Source organism: Epinephelus fuscoguttatus, linkage group LG11 (genome assembly GCF_011397635.1).
Source record: "Epinephelus fuscoguttatus linkage group LG11, E.fuscoguttatus.final_Chr_v1".
Lineage (NCBI taxonomy): Eukaryota > Metazoa > Chordata > Actinopteri > Perciformes > Serranidae > Epinephelus > Epinephelus fuscoguttatus.
In genome coordinates, this window is record NC_064762.1 from 6,199,636 (window position 1) to 6,216,480 (window position 16,845).

Genomic DNA, 16,845 nt, shown 5'->3' on the forward strand with positions numbered 1-16,845 from the left:
AGAGTCTGCCATGTTGTGACTGATCCACATTAAATGTGGTTTCTTTGTCTTTGTTATTCGGTATCAGCAGATACCAGAGGTGAGAGAAAAACATTGAACTGTCGTGTAGATACCAGGATACTGAGAGTCAGATTCAAAGACACAACTTATTTCTCTGTTTTGAAAATATAATTTGTAAAATCCTTATAAGAACATTCCTTGCCACAATTTAAGACTTTAAATGTGTTAATTATGTGGGGGCTGATAATCACATGTACCAAAACACACAACATACATCTTAATACGATATATGCATACAAGCTTTCGCTCTTTTTACGGTGTTATTTTTTAGTTATTAATGATATTCTGCTTCTGCTTGATAATTCTAGACACCAATACAAATAAAGCACCACTGCACATGAAATGCACCTGGGCACAATTTGGTTTTCAACCTATTTGTACACCTGTCTTGTGTTTTAAATTCCCATGTAAATAAAAAGTGTCCTTATCATGAAATAAATCTCTCTAATATTTAGTGACCTTATTCATTGTACTGTTTTACAGTATCGTGTTCCTGCAGGGACTGGTGCCTCCACAGTGATGTGCAGAAATGTGGTGTATGATTACTCTGGTCCTTTACAGCAGTGGAAACCCTACAAGACACAATGCCCGCCAGATTTTCTGGAGCTCCTCTATGGCCGACATTGTGCCATTGTGCCCGTTTTTTTTTTCTGGTCCTTTGTGTTTCATTTCCAACATTCTCTCTTTCTCTCATCCTACATTACCCAGATCCACCGAGAGTCGGCCCCGCTTTCATTGGCCTGTCTCCACTTTCCCTCTCAGCCGTCGCCGTCTGGTGGGATCTGCGCACAAAGAGCGCGTAGCCAATCAAAAGCGCGCTCGGCTAAATCTCGGCCACTGTCCGCGAGCTTCTTATTTACATAGAGACGCGACGAGCCAATCGGGAGTCAGCACAGGAGAGGATTTTGACTCCACCATCCAATGGCCGTGGGAGGTATAGAGTTTTGGGGAGTGCATATAATCAACATATTATCGAAGGTGCTTAGATATTGATCCTGTATTTCGAGGTAGTTCAAATTCGCCTCTACTGGACCTTCGGGTTTGACCTTAATTTTTTTCCCGTGCTTGGTGGAGAATAATTCACGCGTAAAAATGCCGAAGAGAAAGGTGAGTGTCGTGTGTGCCGTGCAGCTCACTTCACTGTAGTTTTTCTGCTCTTGCATTTGAGGAAAATAGCGGTGCGCGATTTCTGTGGCGACGTCGAGGCAGGTGAGACGATGCCAAAGTTTGAGGAAGCGTCTTCTCGCCCGCCGCCTTTCAGGTGGATTTGACGCGTCTTTGCGCGCATATCGATTATTTCATGATGATACTGCTTGTCTTTGCGCTGTAAATGTTGCTGCGTTCATCTCAATGGCCGTTCTTGTGGTCGTTTTATGTGCCACTTCCCTGTCCACTGTGCGCACTGGTGAATGTCAGATGGAGCCGCCGGATGGATGGATGCGTAAATCCCGTAGGAGACGTGCGTGGTGATAATTCCTGTAGGCGCGTTTCATATATTGATTTTTAATTATGTGAATTCAAACAGTAGAATTAAAAAGCATCACCTCTGTGTGTCATTTTGGTTCTCCGATGGGGATGGATGGTAGGCGCCGAGCCGATTGAGCAAGCCCACATCCAGATGGAGAGAAAGGAATAAAGAAAGAAGGGATCAGGGACAATTGGCGCTGTGTTAAAAGGGGCCGTGACACTATCTAAACAGCATTGCACGACGAGCTCCGGAGCATTGTAGCAGCGCATACATGGAAATTGGCTTTTCTGCCATCTAAAAACTGCCATTGTCTGCGCAGATTCGCCTGTGAGGACAGAGAATGGGGGGCCTCTAGGGGCGGAGGTCGCCCACATGCAAATGATGCGATTGCCAACCTGCAGGCTTAACCAACACATTTTTTTCTCCACGGTGGGGGTGGGCTCTCTCCTGTAGCCTACACTGTCCTCACCTGCCTGCAGCCTGAGTGTGCTCATGATAGGGTGATGTGCATGGAGGCTGGCAGCCCTCACGGTGTGTTGTTTGTCAATAACCATGTTTACACTGCTTTATTCTTTTGGGAGCTTAGAGCTTGGCATGTCAGCAAGATGCCTTCATTAAGATGGAAGTCCTCAGAGAAATCATTATCAGATCATGTGAAATTGTATCTGGTACAAATATTAATCTAAAATATGATTAAAAATTAAGATTAAAATTTGGGGTTAATTATGTGAAGCATTACAGTTTCTAATATTTTAAGAAAATCACAAAAAAAAAAATCTGATTAAATAATTAAATTTAAGACCCTTATGATTCTGACAATTATTTACATTATACGTATTATAATAATCCTTAATATTTTATTAAAATAGTCTACATGGCTGTATATTTGTGAATCAGTGGGGGAAGAAGTTGCTATGTTGTTTGTGTTTGTACGATTTTATTATGCAGAAGGATGTAGGATTATTTTCATTATTCATTCATCTGCAAATTAATTTCTCAATTAATTGATTAATTTATTATAGTTTATAACATGTGAGAAAATAGCAAAATATTTTCCCAAAGCCCAAGCCGCTGTCTTTTTCATTTTTATTTTATTTATATATTTTTATTTTTATTATTATTTTTATTTTGAGGTTCGACCATGCAGTCCCAACCCCAAATTTTAAAAATACTTTCATAAAATACCAAGAACTCCAACAAATATTGACAAAAGAGAAAGTGTTGCCAGTGAATTATTGGCATGTTTGCTAATACAATGACAAATTATGGGTATGTAGATATATGATAATTGTGGAATCTCTTGTGGATTTCTTTTATATTTATTTTCTCTTTAATTTAATTCAATTTTATTTTGTTTTGCTTCAATTTATTTTTTCATTTTTTATTTCATTTTACTTTATTTTGTAGCATTTTTATTGCACTATGGACTCTCATGAGTTGTGTTCTTAATACAGTCTGAATTGAAAACAATTTATAGAATATAATATTAAATAAATATTTGCAGATTCATTTTCTGTTCCAGCTCCAGGTACACATTTTAGGGCTGCAAAAAAAAAAAAAAAAAAAAATCATATTGCGATTATTTTGATATATTGTGATATGAGTCCCAATTGTAGTTAGAGTGGTAATTTTTGCATTTCATTTTCACTAATTAAAAAAAGATTTTTACCGGGGTCTGTAAAAAAAACAAGCATGCTCCCTTATGACTGGAATATTATTTTAAGGTTGGGGCATCTCTGTAGTGCCACAGTGCTTCATGTATAATATTATGTTGTGACATATTTTAACTTCATCAAAAAATTGTAGCTCTTACAATCTAAATATTGCACTTCGAATTTTTTAAAATGAATTGTGCAGCAGTAACATAGTTATCATGTCATTATTAGTGAGCTGAATTTTGTGTAAAGAGATAAGGAGTTTCCTGACTGAGAGAGAGGAGGCTCCAGCACTTTGAATGTCAGTTTGTGACCTTCTGACCTTTTCCCCAGAGCCATCAATGATTTGCATTATTTGTATGTATAGCTAACCTGGCTCCCTATATAACACACAGAGAGGTTAAGCTACACGCACACATCTGAACAGACTGAACCACATCTAATTTTTTACAAATTAAAATTGATCATGGTAGATGAGAAACAACCAGAAACTACATTTTGAATCACAACATTTACCTCAGAGGGGTTGTACGCTGTGTGAGCTCACACCTGCCCTGTTAACATTCTCTCCATACCTTGTTGCATTTCCTACAGTCTCCAGAGGGTCCTGAGGGCAAGGAGGCCTCCAAAGTCACAAAGCAAGAGGTAAATGTTTCGGGTGTGTTTGTGTGCTGTGTGTGGGCGTGCAGACGTGTGTTTGTATGCTGTGCTTTTTTTCGTGCTAAGAAAGAGAGTGTGTGTGAGAGTGAGTCAGAATAGACACATGACAGGTTAATGATTAGGACACTTGTAGCAGTCACCGAGCGCTTAAGAGCAGCCCGCAAAGGTACAACTGATATCTCTCTGTCTCTCTCTCTGTCTGTCACTGTCTTTCTCTCTCATTGATCATCCTTTTGCTCCGGCAGCCCACCAGAAGGTCAGAGAGATTGTCAGCGGTAAGTTTCGCTCTCCCCTCCCTGTCTTCACCTCTGTCACTGTCTTCTCCTTCCTCCTCCCGCCTCCTCCTCAACATCTGGTGGGGTAGTAAGTGTCATGTATCCAAGGCTCGGAGTAAAGTCCTCACACAGTTTATGGATCTGATCACGGCAATTTACAGATTCCATAAACATGCTCCCTGAGGATTGTGTCTGGCTTGGTGTCTTTTCTCTGTTGTCTTTGTCCTGTTTCACTGTGGTCTGTTGCAACGCCTTGTTGATGTGTAAGGCTGCATGATGCAACAAAACAAGTGTAGAAAATTGTTCCATCAGTAAAAATGAAGCATTTTCTTCTTAATTACTTCTCAACTTTAATCAAAACTTCATGGAAAATGTCCAGTTTGTATTGAAAATGCTCCAATTGTTCCCTAAACCCTTGTAAAACTAATGAGTATGGATAGTTACCATAATAATATTATTTTCATGCAGCCCTGCCAAACAGACCATGTCTTTTTATCTGTGTCTTACTCTGCATGTTGAACCCATCCACGTTGAGTCTTTGCTTGTATTTGTACATTTGCATGTGCACTTTAAAGGAGCTCTATAAGATATTCAGAGCATTAATACAGCAGCAAACAACTACTTGCTATGTAAAGCCCAGTTCAGACCATTAGTGACGAGAGAAGTTGAAACGTGCAACTACTTGCGATGCAACGTTCTAACAACCTGCCGGTTCACACAATGCAACTAGATGAGATGGTGTGTCATCTCAGGCACCTGCCCCAGCAAGCAGACACGCTGTCCACGGTTATTTTGACTTGACCAGTGGACTCCACTACAAGCTGATTGGCTTTTGAAACAGGTGATGTGCTGAGTTACAGGTGTCACCATCAGCAGGCTTGAGTCGACCTCAGACCAGTGTTCTAAAACAGTTTCATCTCGTGGCAAATCATTGGTCTGAACTGGGCTTAAAGATGTAGTGAAGTAAAGGCGTCCTGTGCTGTAAGCCGAGCTTCTCTGTTTTTTGTTATCATAGACGGCCCTGCATGCATGTAAGTGCATGTACGTCCCTGTGTGTGTGTCCCACTGACCAGCTAATCTTAACCACTCATGGAATCATCATGGAAGCGTAGCACCGGCCCTCTGGTCACCACCATTAGCTCTGGTTAGCAGTGTTTGCACTGTACGCACCATTAGATGCTAGGTGCTAGCTCAGCCACCTCCATGTTGAGAGCCGTGTGCAGACAATCTCTGGATCACAGATGTGCTCTGAATATTATAAAGAGAATGTGAAGTTGACCTTTAGCTGTGTTAAATCCTTTGGACGGGGACGCCATCTTGTGAGGACTGAGCTGTGTTACCTGTGCATGCTACTGTGCTCAAGCGGCAGCAGTATTTGGACAGATCCCGATAAACAACCGAGATCCATTTGACTTGGCAGTCCAAGGCTGGATTGCAGACACTCACACCCCAGACTTAGTAAACTACCTCATTTTTGGACCAAGTGCAGACACTTTGGCAGTAGAGATAACAGGGCATTTACCTCACAAGATGGCGCCCCCTTCCCACAGGGTGTGACGTACCTTCACATTGTTTAGCCCTATAGAGCTCCTTTAAAGGAATGGTCTGACCCTTTGGGAAATATGCATATTATCATACTTACAGAGACTTAGATGAGCAAGTCAGTACAACTCCTGAGTTTGTCACGTGATGCCATTGGACCCAAAAAGACATGTTAATGTTGTGTGCTGTAAATGAATGAATTAATAATTTTACGGCCCACCTGCAGTAACACTGAGGACCTCCAGGGGTCCTGGACCCCTGTTAAAAGACCCAGGCTGTAGCAGTTCCCCAAAAAGACTTTTTCCCATAGACTTACATTGGAAAGAGACATTTGTAAATCATTGGATACATTTTATTGAGTATCAGAGCCCCGATGAAATGATTCATCTGATAACATTTGAAAAGTCTAGCAGAGCCACAAGATTAAATCTTTTATCCCTATTCATGTTAGCAGATTGTAAACTAGAAGTAGATGGCTCGGCCAATGGAAGTCTCTAGTGCGCCTGCTCTGCGGGCCCAACGATGTGGCATCGATCATCCGGGTGATTTAACCGCGGAATTAGAGCTTTTTTGGTTAAAAAATGAACAGGGTCCTGGCTCCAGCGCTTTATGCGGGTCTTTTAATACATCCATGGATGTGATGCTACCAGCTAGCAGCCAGTTAACTTAGCTTAGCACAAAGACTGAAAACACCAGTTATATTTTGTTTGTTTAATCTGTGCAAAAATCTAAACGTAAAAATACAAATCGGCTTTATATTTTATACTTATGTGCCGGACTATCGCTGCATTCCATTTTACCTGGGACTGATGTCACACCTGAGTTTACTGCATTCCAGTTCAACAAGTCAGAAAACCAAAGATGTTGTTAGCAATAGCCAGGTTAGCCTTTGTTAGCAAAACCATTTTATAACAATGCATCGCACTGTATTTGCACATACAGACACTGTAGCAACATGTCCGCAGATAAAAGTTGGACGGAACTGTACAACCGTTTAGATGAGACCCAGATAAGACAGAGTGCTAATGAACAATAGCTGTCACTGCTGTTGATACATGGGGCAGCCATCTTGGATTTTAGGTTCCTTTAGGGTCCTAACTTTCCAAGTTGGACATCCAGCTTTAGGGATGTTCTGGATGAAATTTCCAGCTGGAATATCAGACATTGTCACTGCACATGGAACGCACCATGAGTCTTTGCCAGGCCACCTGTGGAGTCTCCAGGAAGTCGATGAGCTGTTATCAGTTTTTGTGCTAAACTAAGCTCAGCAGTCTCTTGGCTCTTTATGTTTAACAGACAAACATTAGAGCAGTAAAAGGAAGAAGATAAAGCATATTTCCCAAATTGTCAGACTCCTCCTTTAAGCTTTTGATGTGACTGTGTAAACATGCTGTTTTAAATGTTTGCATGTTTCCTAATCTGATGTTTCCTTATCTTTGAACACCTTCAGAATCAGCTTATTTAATGAAACAGGATTTTTTTTTAACGCTGCAAACCAGCAGTGCTATGTTGTTTATTGGCCAGTATTTGGACTTCAGGGCAAAAAGCATAGTCTTTCTTGTGTTTTCCAAATTCTTCTAAGGTGTAGGTAATTCCCCTGTAAATGTCAGGCCCCACTTCCCCCAGCATAAGAAGAAAATATGCCTTTCATTTATCGTCTCATGTGCAGAGCATTGGCAATCTCTAAAGAAAAGCAGAGATATTCTGGGAAAGAATCACATGATTTAATTTTGTCACAGCAGTGTTACTGTAGCTCGTGGCTTCAGGGTAACGCGGTCCACACTCAGCGGCCTGGAAAAGCTCTGCAGCAAAGTTTCTCACACCGAGTGGCCAGAATTTGAACTCCCATCTGATATAGTCATTGTACAGTGGTCTGAGGTCAGTTCACTTTGAGAAGAGGCAGATATTTGAAACGACTTAGCACACGGGTATTGTCAGATCCCATTACTCAGGACAAACGGTGCAAGTACTTGATTATTATTAATATCCACAGTGGGAGCAGCCTCCATGTGCTCTGTGTTAGTCCTGGTGAATTTTCTAGTGCAGAGACGGTGCTGCGAGTGAGTGCAGAGAGCAGAGGGAACCACAGATAAACTAATATTTTTCCCAGAAACGACGCATTGTGCAGGTGGTCAGTCCTAACTGACTGTTGCTTAATTTGCAGAAACCTGCTCCACCCAAGCCCGAGGCCAAGCCCAAGAAGGCCATCGTCAAGGTAAAGTACACACACACACACACACACACACACACACACACTACGCCTACTATGATTTATTTATATCCCCATAAATTTGCAACACTCTGAGGCACTCGATTGGCCCTATGTACGTGACCAAGGCCGCTGGATGTGAAAAACACAGTAACACACACACACACACACACACACACACACACACACACACACAGCTACACCTACAGTATCCAAGGTCCATTATTTCATCTCCAGAAAAAATCCAGGAATTTATCTGTATTTATTTTGAATATTGAAATGCTAGTAAAATATTATAAAATTATAATTTGCAGCAAAAATATTCTCTAGTTTTAACTCTTATTTTTTCATTGCATTTATTTTCATTACCTTGAGGAACTTTAACACTCATAATAATCTTTATTTATGATGCACTTTTCAAAACAGAGTAACAAAGTGCTTTACATTTCAATAATTAAAACAGACAAGACATGAAAACAACAACTTTAAAAAGAACTGATAAAAACACGTTAGTGCATAAAAACCGAGGAAATAAAAGACAGTTTAAACGAACTTAAAACTCTAATGAATAAATTCAAGTGTGTTTTAGAAGGGATTTAAAAGAAATCACCGACTTGGCCGACCTGTTTTCCTCAGGCAGACTGTTCCAGAGCCTCGAGGCCCTGACAGCAGACGCTCTGTCCTCTTTACATGATCTGCAGCATAATCAACATTTTTCTGCTCCCTTTCTGTTGTGAGAGGAGTATGTTGAACACTGTAATTTTGCAGAGGGAAAATGAAGAAATAAATTGCATACTTGGGAACTAGGGTTGCAGCGATATACCAGTTTCTCATCTTTTAGTTATTTTCAAAAGGGAGACTTTTTACAGAAATGTCCATTAATAAAATGGTTTCAAGTTTCAATTATAGTACAAAACCTTTAAGGGTCATTGTAACTCATAGCTATAATTATACTGTGATACCATGACAATGTTGGAACGTTAAAATCTGATTTGAAATTATTTTCACCAGATTCACTTGATAGTTAAGTCTAGAATTGGGTGATAAGATACGTATAACGATACAGGGGTACGATTCATTATACTGTGATATATTGCAATTTTTAATTGTCTAATTGTAGGAAAACTGTCATACTTTAACGAACACACCACCATAGGCATAAAAAAAATTACGTTTTTTTTTTTTAACAAAATGTTTATCTACATTTGAATTATACATTGCTACTTTGTTAGGAGACAGAAAACGAATTAACTCTTCACAGTTCGGCAAACGAACATTAAAATTATAAATCATGGCAGCGTGCACATCTACATAGAGAGGATTATCCAAAAAATAAATAAATAAGTAAAAGTAAAAATATATTTAAAGCAGTAAATATGTCAGTTTTGGTCAAGTTCACAATTAAATCAGTACACTTTGGTGATCTTAAAGGTAATCATAGGAGCCCATATATTTAAAGCTCGTCTGTCTTTAAATCGAGTTGTGTCGTTATTTTTTCCACTGTGTACACTTTCATTAACCTGCCACTGGTGTAGTGTGGGTGGCAGCGGTTTGAGCCAAGATAAGGATATCATTTTTTTGCCACCAGTGAAAGGATTTGAAGCAAGTAAAGCTTTCCTTATCCAGAGCTCCCTCAGGGATTGCTCATATAATATAATGCAGTGAGTCTAAAGGTTAATCAATATTCAAAATGAAGAGTTTCCTTTTCTATGCAGTCACAACAGTGGGAACTTTATTTGAATTTATCATAGTCGCTGTAATATCCAACATCATAGCACTACTATTTGTGCAATCTGAGCAAAGACATGGAATCTGAGTGAATAAAAATGTAAAAGTGCTCGCAGGATTTTTTGGGCAAACAAATAAAAATGTAAAAAAACAAACAAACAAAAAAAAAACAGAAGAATTGCTATAACATAATATCAAAATACTCTAGTTAGCATTCCAACATGGAAAAGTAATTTAATTTCACAATCTAATTTTCCACACTTGGAAAAAAAAACTGGAATTAGTAAAAGTCATTGAAAGTTTTGAAAATTCTGGAATTTTGTTGTGTGTAATGAAATTAATTGTTACAGCAATCTTATATGTAGATAAGCAGCTATGTCCACTTCCAAAACGTATTAAGTGTGAGCCTACATTTGTATTTCGTTGCACTGAATTTCACACTTGCATCCAGAAATGAGTTTAGTTATCTTTTAGTTTTTATGACAAACTAGGGGTTGGTAGGAGCCACACAATGGAACAGAACAGGGTCTTTCAACTAACCAGCAAATAGGTTACATTCCTTTCTGTATACGGTCCATTTTTTCCAAAGTTTTCTATATTGATTAAGTCACAGTCAAAGAAAAGGTGATTTTCTTCATATGAATTGACCTATGGCTAAGCCACGCCCCCTCCACTCACTCGGACAAACTATCATCATTCAGTGCCCGGCACTATGGCAGGTGTCACAGTACACGGCATTTCGCAGGAGGCAGTTGATGATTTTTGGGGACGTAACGATCAGATGTCATTGAGAAGTAACCAAAAGGGCCTAAACTACGCATTGGAGGGATATATTCATCATTTTATTGTTGAGAAGCTCGATGAAAAGCTTAAATTACAAGCCACAGTTTACAGGTCACAGTGTACGCTTGTGAACCGCATCTGGTTGCCGTCACCATCAAAGACAACAAGTTAAAGTGCCACTGAAGTTAAGGTTTTTGGCTCAGAATATGAGAAAAGGATAACGGCCTTTTTACCATCTTTACCAAGAGTGTCTCTCCGTTAGTTTGGTGCTACAGTATTTACACTGAATCATTCAGCATAACGTTTGCCAACCTTTGTTATCTCTGCCATTACAGATAAGTTAATGAAGCTAAGCTCCAGAAGTTAACGTTAGCTTAACTAGAGCCCTTTGGACAACAGCTAACAGTGATGTACGATCACCAAAGTACAAAACTAGAACAAAATAGGCTAATGAACTCCCAGCAAACAAGGTGACATGATGAACAACGCAGCTAGGAGCTAACGTTAGGCTAACTTTAGCTAACGTTAGCTAGAGATTTGCATGTACCCCATGCACACCGTTTGACCATTTTTAAACTTCAAATCTCAGAAAAAGCTCATAAAACCGAACAAAACTGACTTTCTGTAATGCATTTCAATGGTCGTCCAGGCAGAGAATGTCCCAGTGTATGGGAATGGCTATACGCACTGTGATTGGCTCATCGCGTCTGAGGGCGGGACTTAGCATTCGGTCAGTTGCAATCCAGTCGTCCGTTGAAGGGGGGTTCACCTGTAGCCACCTCCATGTGATGGCTTTCTTGCTTGTGGCCAAAAGTAAAGGTATTCGTCCTGGGTTATGAGATTGTCTGGGGTTCGAAGTATGATATGACAAAGGAAGAAGCAACTTCTATTCCAAAGATGTTCCTTATTTCTCTCTTCTCTTGCCAATACGGAGAAATTAGTAATGAGTTTGTAATTAAGTATGTTAGTAATACAGTGATAGTATGATCAGTTCTGTTTTCCCTCATGCTTGAACGTCAGTGCCAGACTGATATACAGTAAGTGCTTGTAGGACTGTGCCCATAGATTTAAGTATTTGAAGTAAATATGAACATAACCAATTGGTAGAGACCGGAAAAGATCGCTGATTAAGCTTCATACAATAAGAGTCCTGTATGCTGGTGTGTGCCATTGTGTAATTTTTATTTAGTTGTATGTTTCTGTCATTTCTCCTGTGCAGAAGGTGGCAGACGATAAGGGGGCGAAGGCAAAGAAAGGCGGTGCTAAGGGTAAGAAGGATGATGGCCCCGCCCAGAACGGAGAGACCAAGACCAATGAGGTACGAGGAGGGAAAATTGGAACGAAAAAAAACATGTTGATGAAAGAGGAAAACTTTCAGTCAGAGGCAGACAAGAAAATAATCTTTACTCCCTTATGTTGTCGATTTGTGTATAAACATGAACACACACACTTTAACTGCACCACTGTAACCACACTGCTTACTATCACTAACACACATCTCCCTCCACTCACACGATGCATGCTCACACACATGCACACACACACAGATCTACGTGTCTCGTCCGTCTGTCAGTGTGTCCTCCATCAGAAGCACGGCTCCCTCCTTGATGTCAGTGAGAGGGCAGAGTGAGACAGTCAGAGTTAAGGGTACGGTCGTGTGTCTCTAATCCGTCTTTGGAGTGACTAACTTATTCAGTAACTGTATGTTCACTGAGCAAACATTTACCCAGTGTGCTTTGGAGTGCTGTGGCGTGTCTGAGAGAGAGAGAGAGAGAAAGTGAAGACGAGGAGAAGTGAGGATGTCTGGCATTTTGTGTTGCTGTGTGCAGTGAAGCGGGTCAAGGACAACTTTATACACATGAGCAGGAAGGGTCGCCGCTCACACAGCTGTGATGTGAAGTGTGATTGGCTCAGTGTGTTCACAGACAGCTGGCTCATCCAGTGGTCAGGCAGAGGACACACACAGGACATGATTCCTGCAGATAGGAGTTGTGCATTTCACTTATAAATTTAACAGAGATCTGTCGCATGAGCCAATCATGTGAGCGCTACAAGATTATGAAATTATGGTGAGTGGTTACATGTTACCTGACATCCCAATGCAGGGGAGGTGAATGAAAGGCAAGGCTAATTTATTCATATAGCACATTTCATACTCATACACATTAGTCAACTTTAATCATTAATTACACTCAGGTGTGCACCAAAACAACCGGACTGAGACCTTCTTGAAGAGGTGGTCTCAGTCCGGTTACAAACGAACTCTGGTGCGGCTGGTTTGTGGTGAGAAGGTGTTCCGACCTGGATGTGAAGCAACTGCAGTCACATGACACATTGTTTGGGTTAAACATGAGCATGTTACAGTCCTGGAGGATTATTAATGTGCACCTCCTCCTGTACTGCCTTAATATGCACATTCAGCACATCCAATGCATCAAAACATTGTTTTCTAGTTGGAGCCGCGCCTCGTTTTCAAACTGTATGCTTTGACTAAAATGAACAATGACAGCAATATAGTCCACGATGAGCAGCGCTAAAATCAACCTGCGTAGTTGTCCCTCCATTGTGACATTAGAAAGTGTCACATTTATCTTGCAAGTGTACTCTTCTTCAACGTTTGTTTTACTTCCTGGATTTTTCTGACCAATCAAGAGCAGCTTTCTCACACAAGGCATTTGATCTGGTCCGCTTGTAAATGCTGCAGTGAGAACACGAACCAACTCTAGGCAATTATACAACTTTGGAACAAAATGAATCTCTGATTCAGACCAAAGGAGACGACTCTAGGTCTGAAAACAGCCTAAATTATCGCTTTATTTAGGATATTGTCACCACTTAACCTTTCATGTAGCCTTTTACAGCAGGGCACTGACGCCATTATCTTCAAGCCACCAGACACAATTGATAAAAACAGTCATTTTAAAACAGCTGGTCTACTGTTGCCTCAATCAGTCAGTGTGTAAGGTAAAGCGGTTACCCGTCCATAGCAGTTCGTTTAACTTCCGTGCAGGTAGATTTAGTTTATCAAAGACGCAACAAAGTGCATCAGATAAATTGGACCACTGTGTCTAACTAAATCTCTTTAAACGTTACAGTTTGAGCTGAAAACGACAACAGAAACAAACAGATTTGCTAATTTCACACTTATATGCAATGCAAATCAATTTCCAGTTGTTTATCTGCAAGTGATTGTTGTTAGCGCAACGTCACGGTGATTCAGTCCTTGGATATCTTAAACACTCAGCACATGAAACTGAAACTATCTGCCACAAGCAGTTAGTGGACTAAAGTCCATGTCACAGATTCAAAGGTGTTAGGTAATCCTGACAACTTGATAAACCTGCTTTTTGGAGCAAGCCCCACAAACACAGCGAGTGTTCTGTAAATTCTGTAAAGTGTCAACCTAAACTGTTCTCTGAGTACATTTAACAGAATTTCTGAAATATACTAAGAGGGTAACTTTGACATTTTTCAACCTGGACCCTGTTTTCCTATATTGTTGTGTCTAAGTGACTTAATGGGAGCAACAGCTGGTCCACTATTGAGAGAGAGGCCTGCAGCCAGCAGTGGTGAAAAAGACTGAAATTGTGTTCGTATGATTTCATGTGACAAGTAAATTTATTGATTGATTGAAAAGGGATGCAATGTAGGTACTCGCCGCATGTGTGCACTGTCAGTTTACATCCACTAAAAGTGCTTGTTTTTGCCACTGACAGGCTCAGATTGTTACTGCAAGTGTCTGACAACATTATGGAAAAGAACCCTACAGCGATCACTTAAAAAAGGCAGTTACAGAAAATCATCACACCGAGCTGTGGGGCGACGCTCAGACACACGACCCGGATTTAGTTCATTTGTAGCCTAAGGACGCATTCACACTGGCGCTATTTGGTCAGCTTTAAACAAACCCTGGTCCACTTCCACGAATGGTTTGGTTCGTTTGGAATGGTGTGAACGCTTATTTGAAGTCTGATGCGGACCAAACGAGCGAACCCTAGTCTGCTTGAAAACTGTTGCAAGTGAACCGTGGTGTGGTTTGCCTACAGTGGGAAATGCAAACGGACTATCTGGCGAACCAAAGTGTAGTGCTTTTTGGGTAGAAAAAAAAAAACAAAGCCAACAGGATAAGTGGGAGAAGCAGAGGTACAAAAACAATTAGGTTTGAACACCAAAGTAAAAACAGAAACCCCAAGACTGCATAAATTTGGTGTTCGGCTGGAGGAATGGATTTCCGTTTGTGGTCCTGGCCAATCGATGAACTGGGTTTTCTTCTTGTGCTTTTGCACTGTGGTCGTTTCGGGCAATACCGCCCCAAACAAGCAGCTGTTGTCCAGGCCGTTTAGTTGGCTTTACAAAGTGCAGTGTGAAAGTGAACCGAACCAAATGAAGGTGTGAAATTTGTCGGCATTCTACGCCCAATAGAACCGAGTCCCCTGGACTATCCTGGTGGGAATGCGCCCTAAAGTTCGCTTTTTACTTATAGCGATTGCATCTAGGCTTCAGAAATCTGCTGAACTAAACGTGTCAGTATCACAAACATTTGTTTGCCACTTATTTTCTGCAATGGTCCAAAGTCCAATGGAAAAATCCCATCAGCTTTTTCACAAGGGAACCAGGGCGATGCTAACCACAGAAACACGTCATCCCTGGAGCTCTCTATTGGAACCTACCTGCGGTAAGAACGATGGGTAACACCTGCTCTGTTGTGTAACTCTTCCTCTCTTCTTCCCTCCAGGTAACTGAAGCAGCAGAGGAGGCGACTGAGGAGAAGGCGTAAAGACACGGGCGCGTCCGCCGACTCGTCCCCTCTGACTCCATGGCAGCAAAGCATCTTTTTTTACTGACGATTTTTGTACCATGCTGAATTTTTTTTAGACTTGTGATAGTAGAGATGGACAACCAGCAGCCCCATCCCATTCTATGTTCACACTCCTCTCAGCTCCCCTCTTACCCCACAGTATGTTTTCGCCCGACTCTCCTCTCTCCTCCATTCTGTATCGCTCCTCTCAGAAACAGAAAGACAGAATGAAGTGTTTTTATCTGCCGGCTGCAGATGTTCTTCATCTTGCCTGAAGGGGGCCGTAAACACGACTGTTATGATCTCTAAACCAGCTCTGCCTGTGTGTGTAGTCTCAGCGGAAGATCATCATCATTATTGGCACCCTATTTCCCCCCTGATGGTTGAGGTGAGGATTTGTGGATGCAGAGCTACCAGAGCTACATAGTCGCCATGAAGAACATCTGCAGCTTTAAAAAAAAATTGGTAGTTTTTAGGATCTCCACCACTGTGTTTCACATAGCTCCTTTTGTATGTGTGCTGGAGTGAATGTGTTTGTGGGTCTCTGTGTCCCCCCCCCCTCCCTCCTTTCCTTTTTCTCTTCCCCCCCCTCCTGAGCGCCTTGTCCTGCAGCAGAGTGACATAGCAATAATGAGTGGTGCTTCTGTTCTAGACGGCTCTATTGGCTTTGGACCCTCTGGGCTTCTCTTGAGTTTCATCCTGTTGGGAGAATATTTTGAAATAAAAGAAAAAGTTGATGTCACATAGCTGTGTCTGTATGGCTTATTTTGTGTGTGTGTGTGTGTCTTCTCTTACTGGTGTATAAAACTACTGTGCACAGAATTATGTGTATTGTGCATTGCATTCATACTTTCTTCAGTGGGACAACAATGCTATCTTTGTGTTATATCCACCAGTATACAGTAACTGTACGCCTCCACCTGCGCCAGCTTTTTGTAGTTGGGAAAACTCAGGTAATCTCTGTGAGGCAACACGTGTGTGCATGATGTGTGTGTCCTGCTTGTGTTCCAGAGCTCCTTTTCACTGTGTTCATGTTTAGAGTTACTTTTTAAACCAACACAAAGCCGGCGCTGTGTGTCTGTGTATATCTTTGTGTGTGTGTGTGTGTGTGTGTGTGTGTGTGTGTGAGGTCGCCAGGGGCACGTGGCTGTGTTAAATACAAATGCTGCGTCAGGAAGTGAAAGGTCAGCATTTGCCGGAGTGGTGGGACCGACGAAACCCGTACGGTCTCTTCATTTAGGGACAAATTGTCACTCATGCTCATGGACCAATCATGTGGACGAGCTCTCTTTTTTTAACATGTGGAGGTGTGGAGTGATGATGGCTGAAAGGCTACCACAAATACTGGAAAGGGCAATTTAAAAATGCATTATCACGTCAACAATGTGACGCCTCTTTTACAGAACAAAGCAGCAGTAGGAATGTGTGCAACAGTGACAATTACATAAAAATGTGTTTTTCTAAATGGTCCACAAGGATGAGCTGACCTTTAAGGGGGGGACACCAGGATTTGAGGACATTGGGTGCTTAGCCTGGACCTCTGTGTTTGGGTCTGGAGTAATCCTCCATGGGAATTTATTTATGACCAAGCTTTATTTTGATGCTTTTCTATGCACTTGCATCTTATTTACTCTTAAAATGCTTTATTTACTTCCCAGATAAATGAT

The 16,845-nt window shown here is 41.2% G+C and overlaps 1 protein-coding gene across 3 annotated transcripts; it reads left to right on the forward strand.

Annotated features, from left to right (window-relative positions):
- Positions 1-934: 934 nt before the first annotated feature.
- hmgn3 (high mobility group nucleosomal binding domain 3) lies at positions 935-15,920 on the forward strand. Of its 3 annotated transcripts, XM_049590207.1 has the most exons (7): positions 952-1,167; positions 3,778-3,828; positions 4,089-4,118; positions 7,825-7,875; positions 11,600-11,698; positions 11,928-12,027; positions 15,116-15,920. In XM_049590207.1, exons 1-7 carry the CDS (start codon positions 1,153-1,155, stop codon positions 15,121-15,123), a joined length of 354 nt encoding a protein of 117 aa, XP_049446164.1. In that variant the 5' UTR covers positions 952-1,152; the 3' UTR covers positions 15,124-15,920. The 3 variants fall into 3 exon arrangements, with proteins under 3 accessions (XP_049446165.1, XP_049446164.1, XP_049446166.1); XM_049590208.1 differs by lacking the exon at positions 4,089-4,118 and having other exon boundaries at positions 935-1,167; XM_049590209.1 differs by lacking the exon at positions 11,928-12,027 and having other exon boundaries at positions 968-1,167.
- Positions 15,921-16,845: the final 925 nt, after the last annotated feature.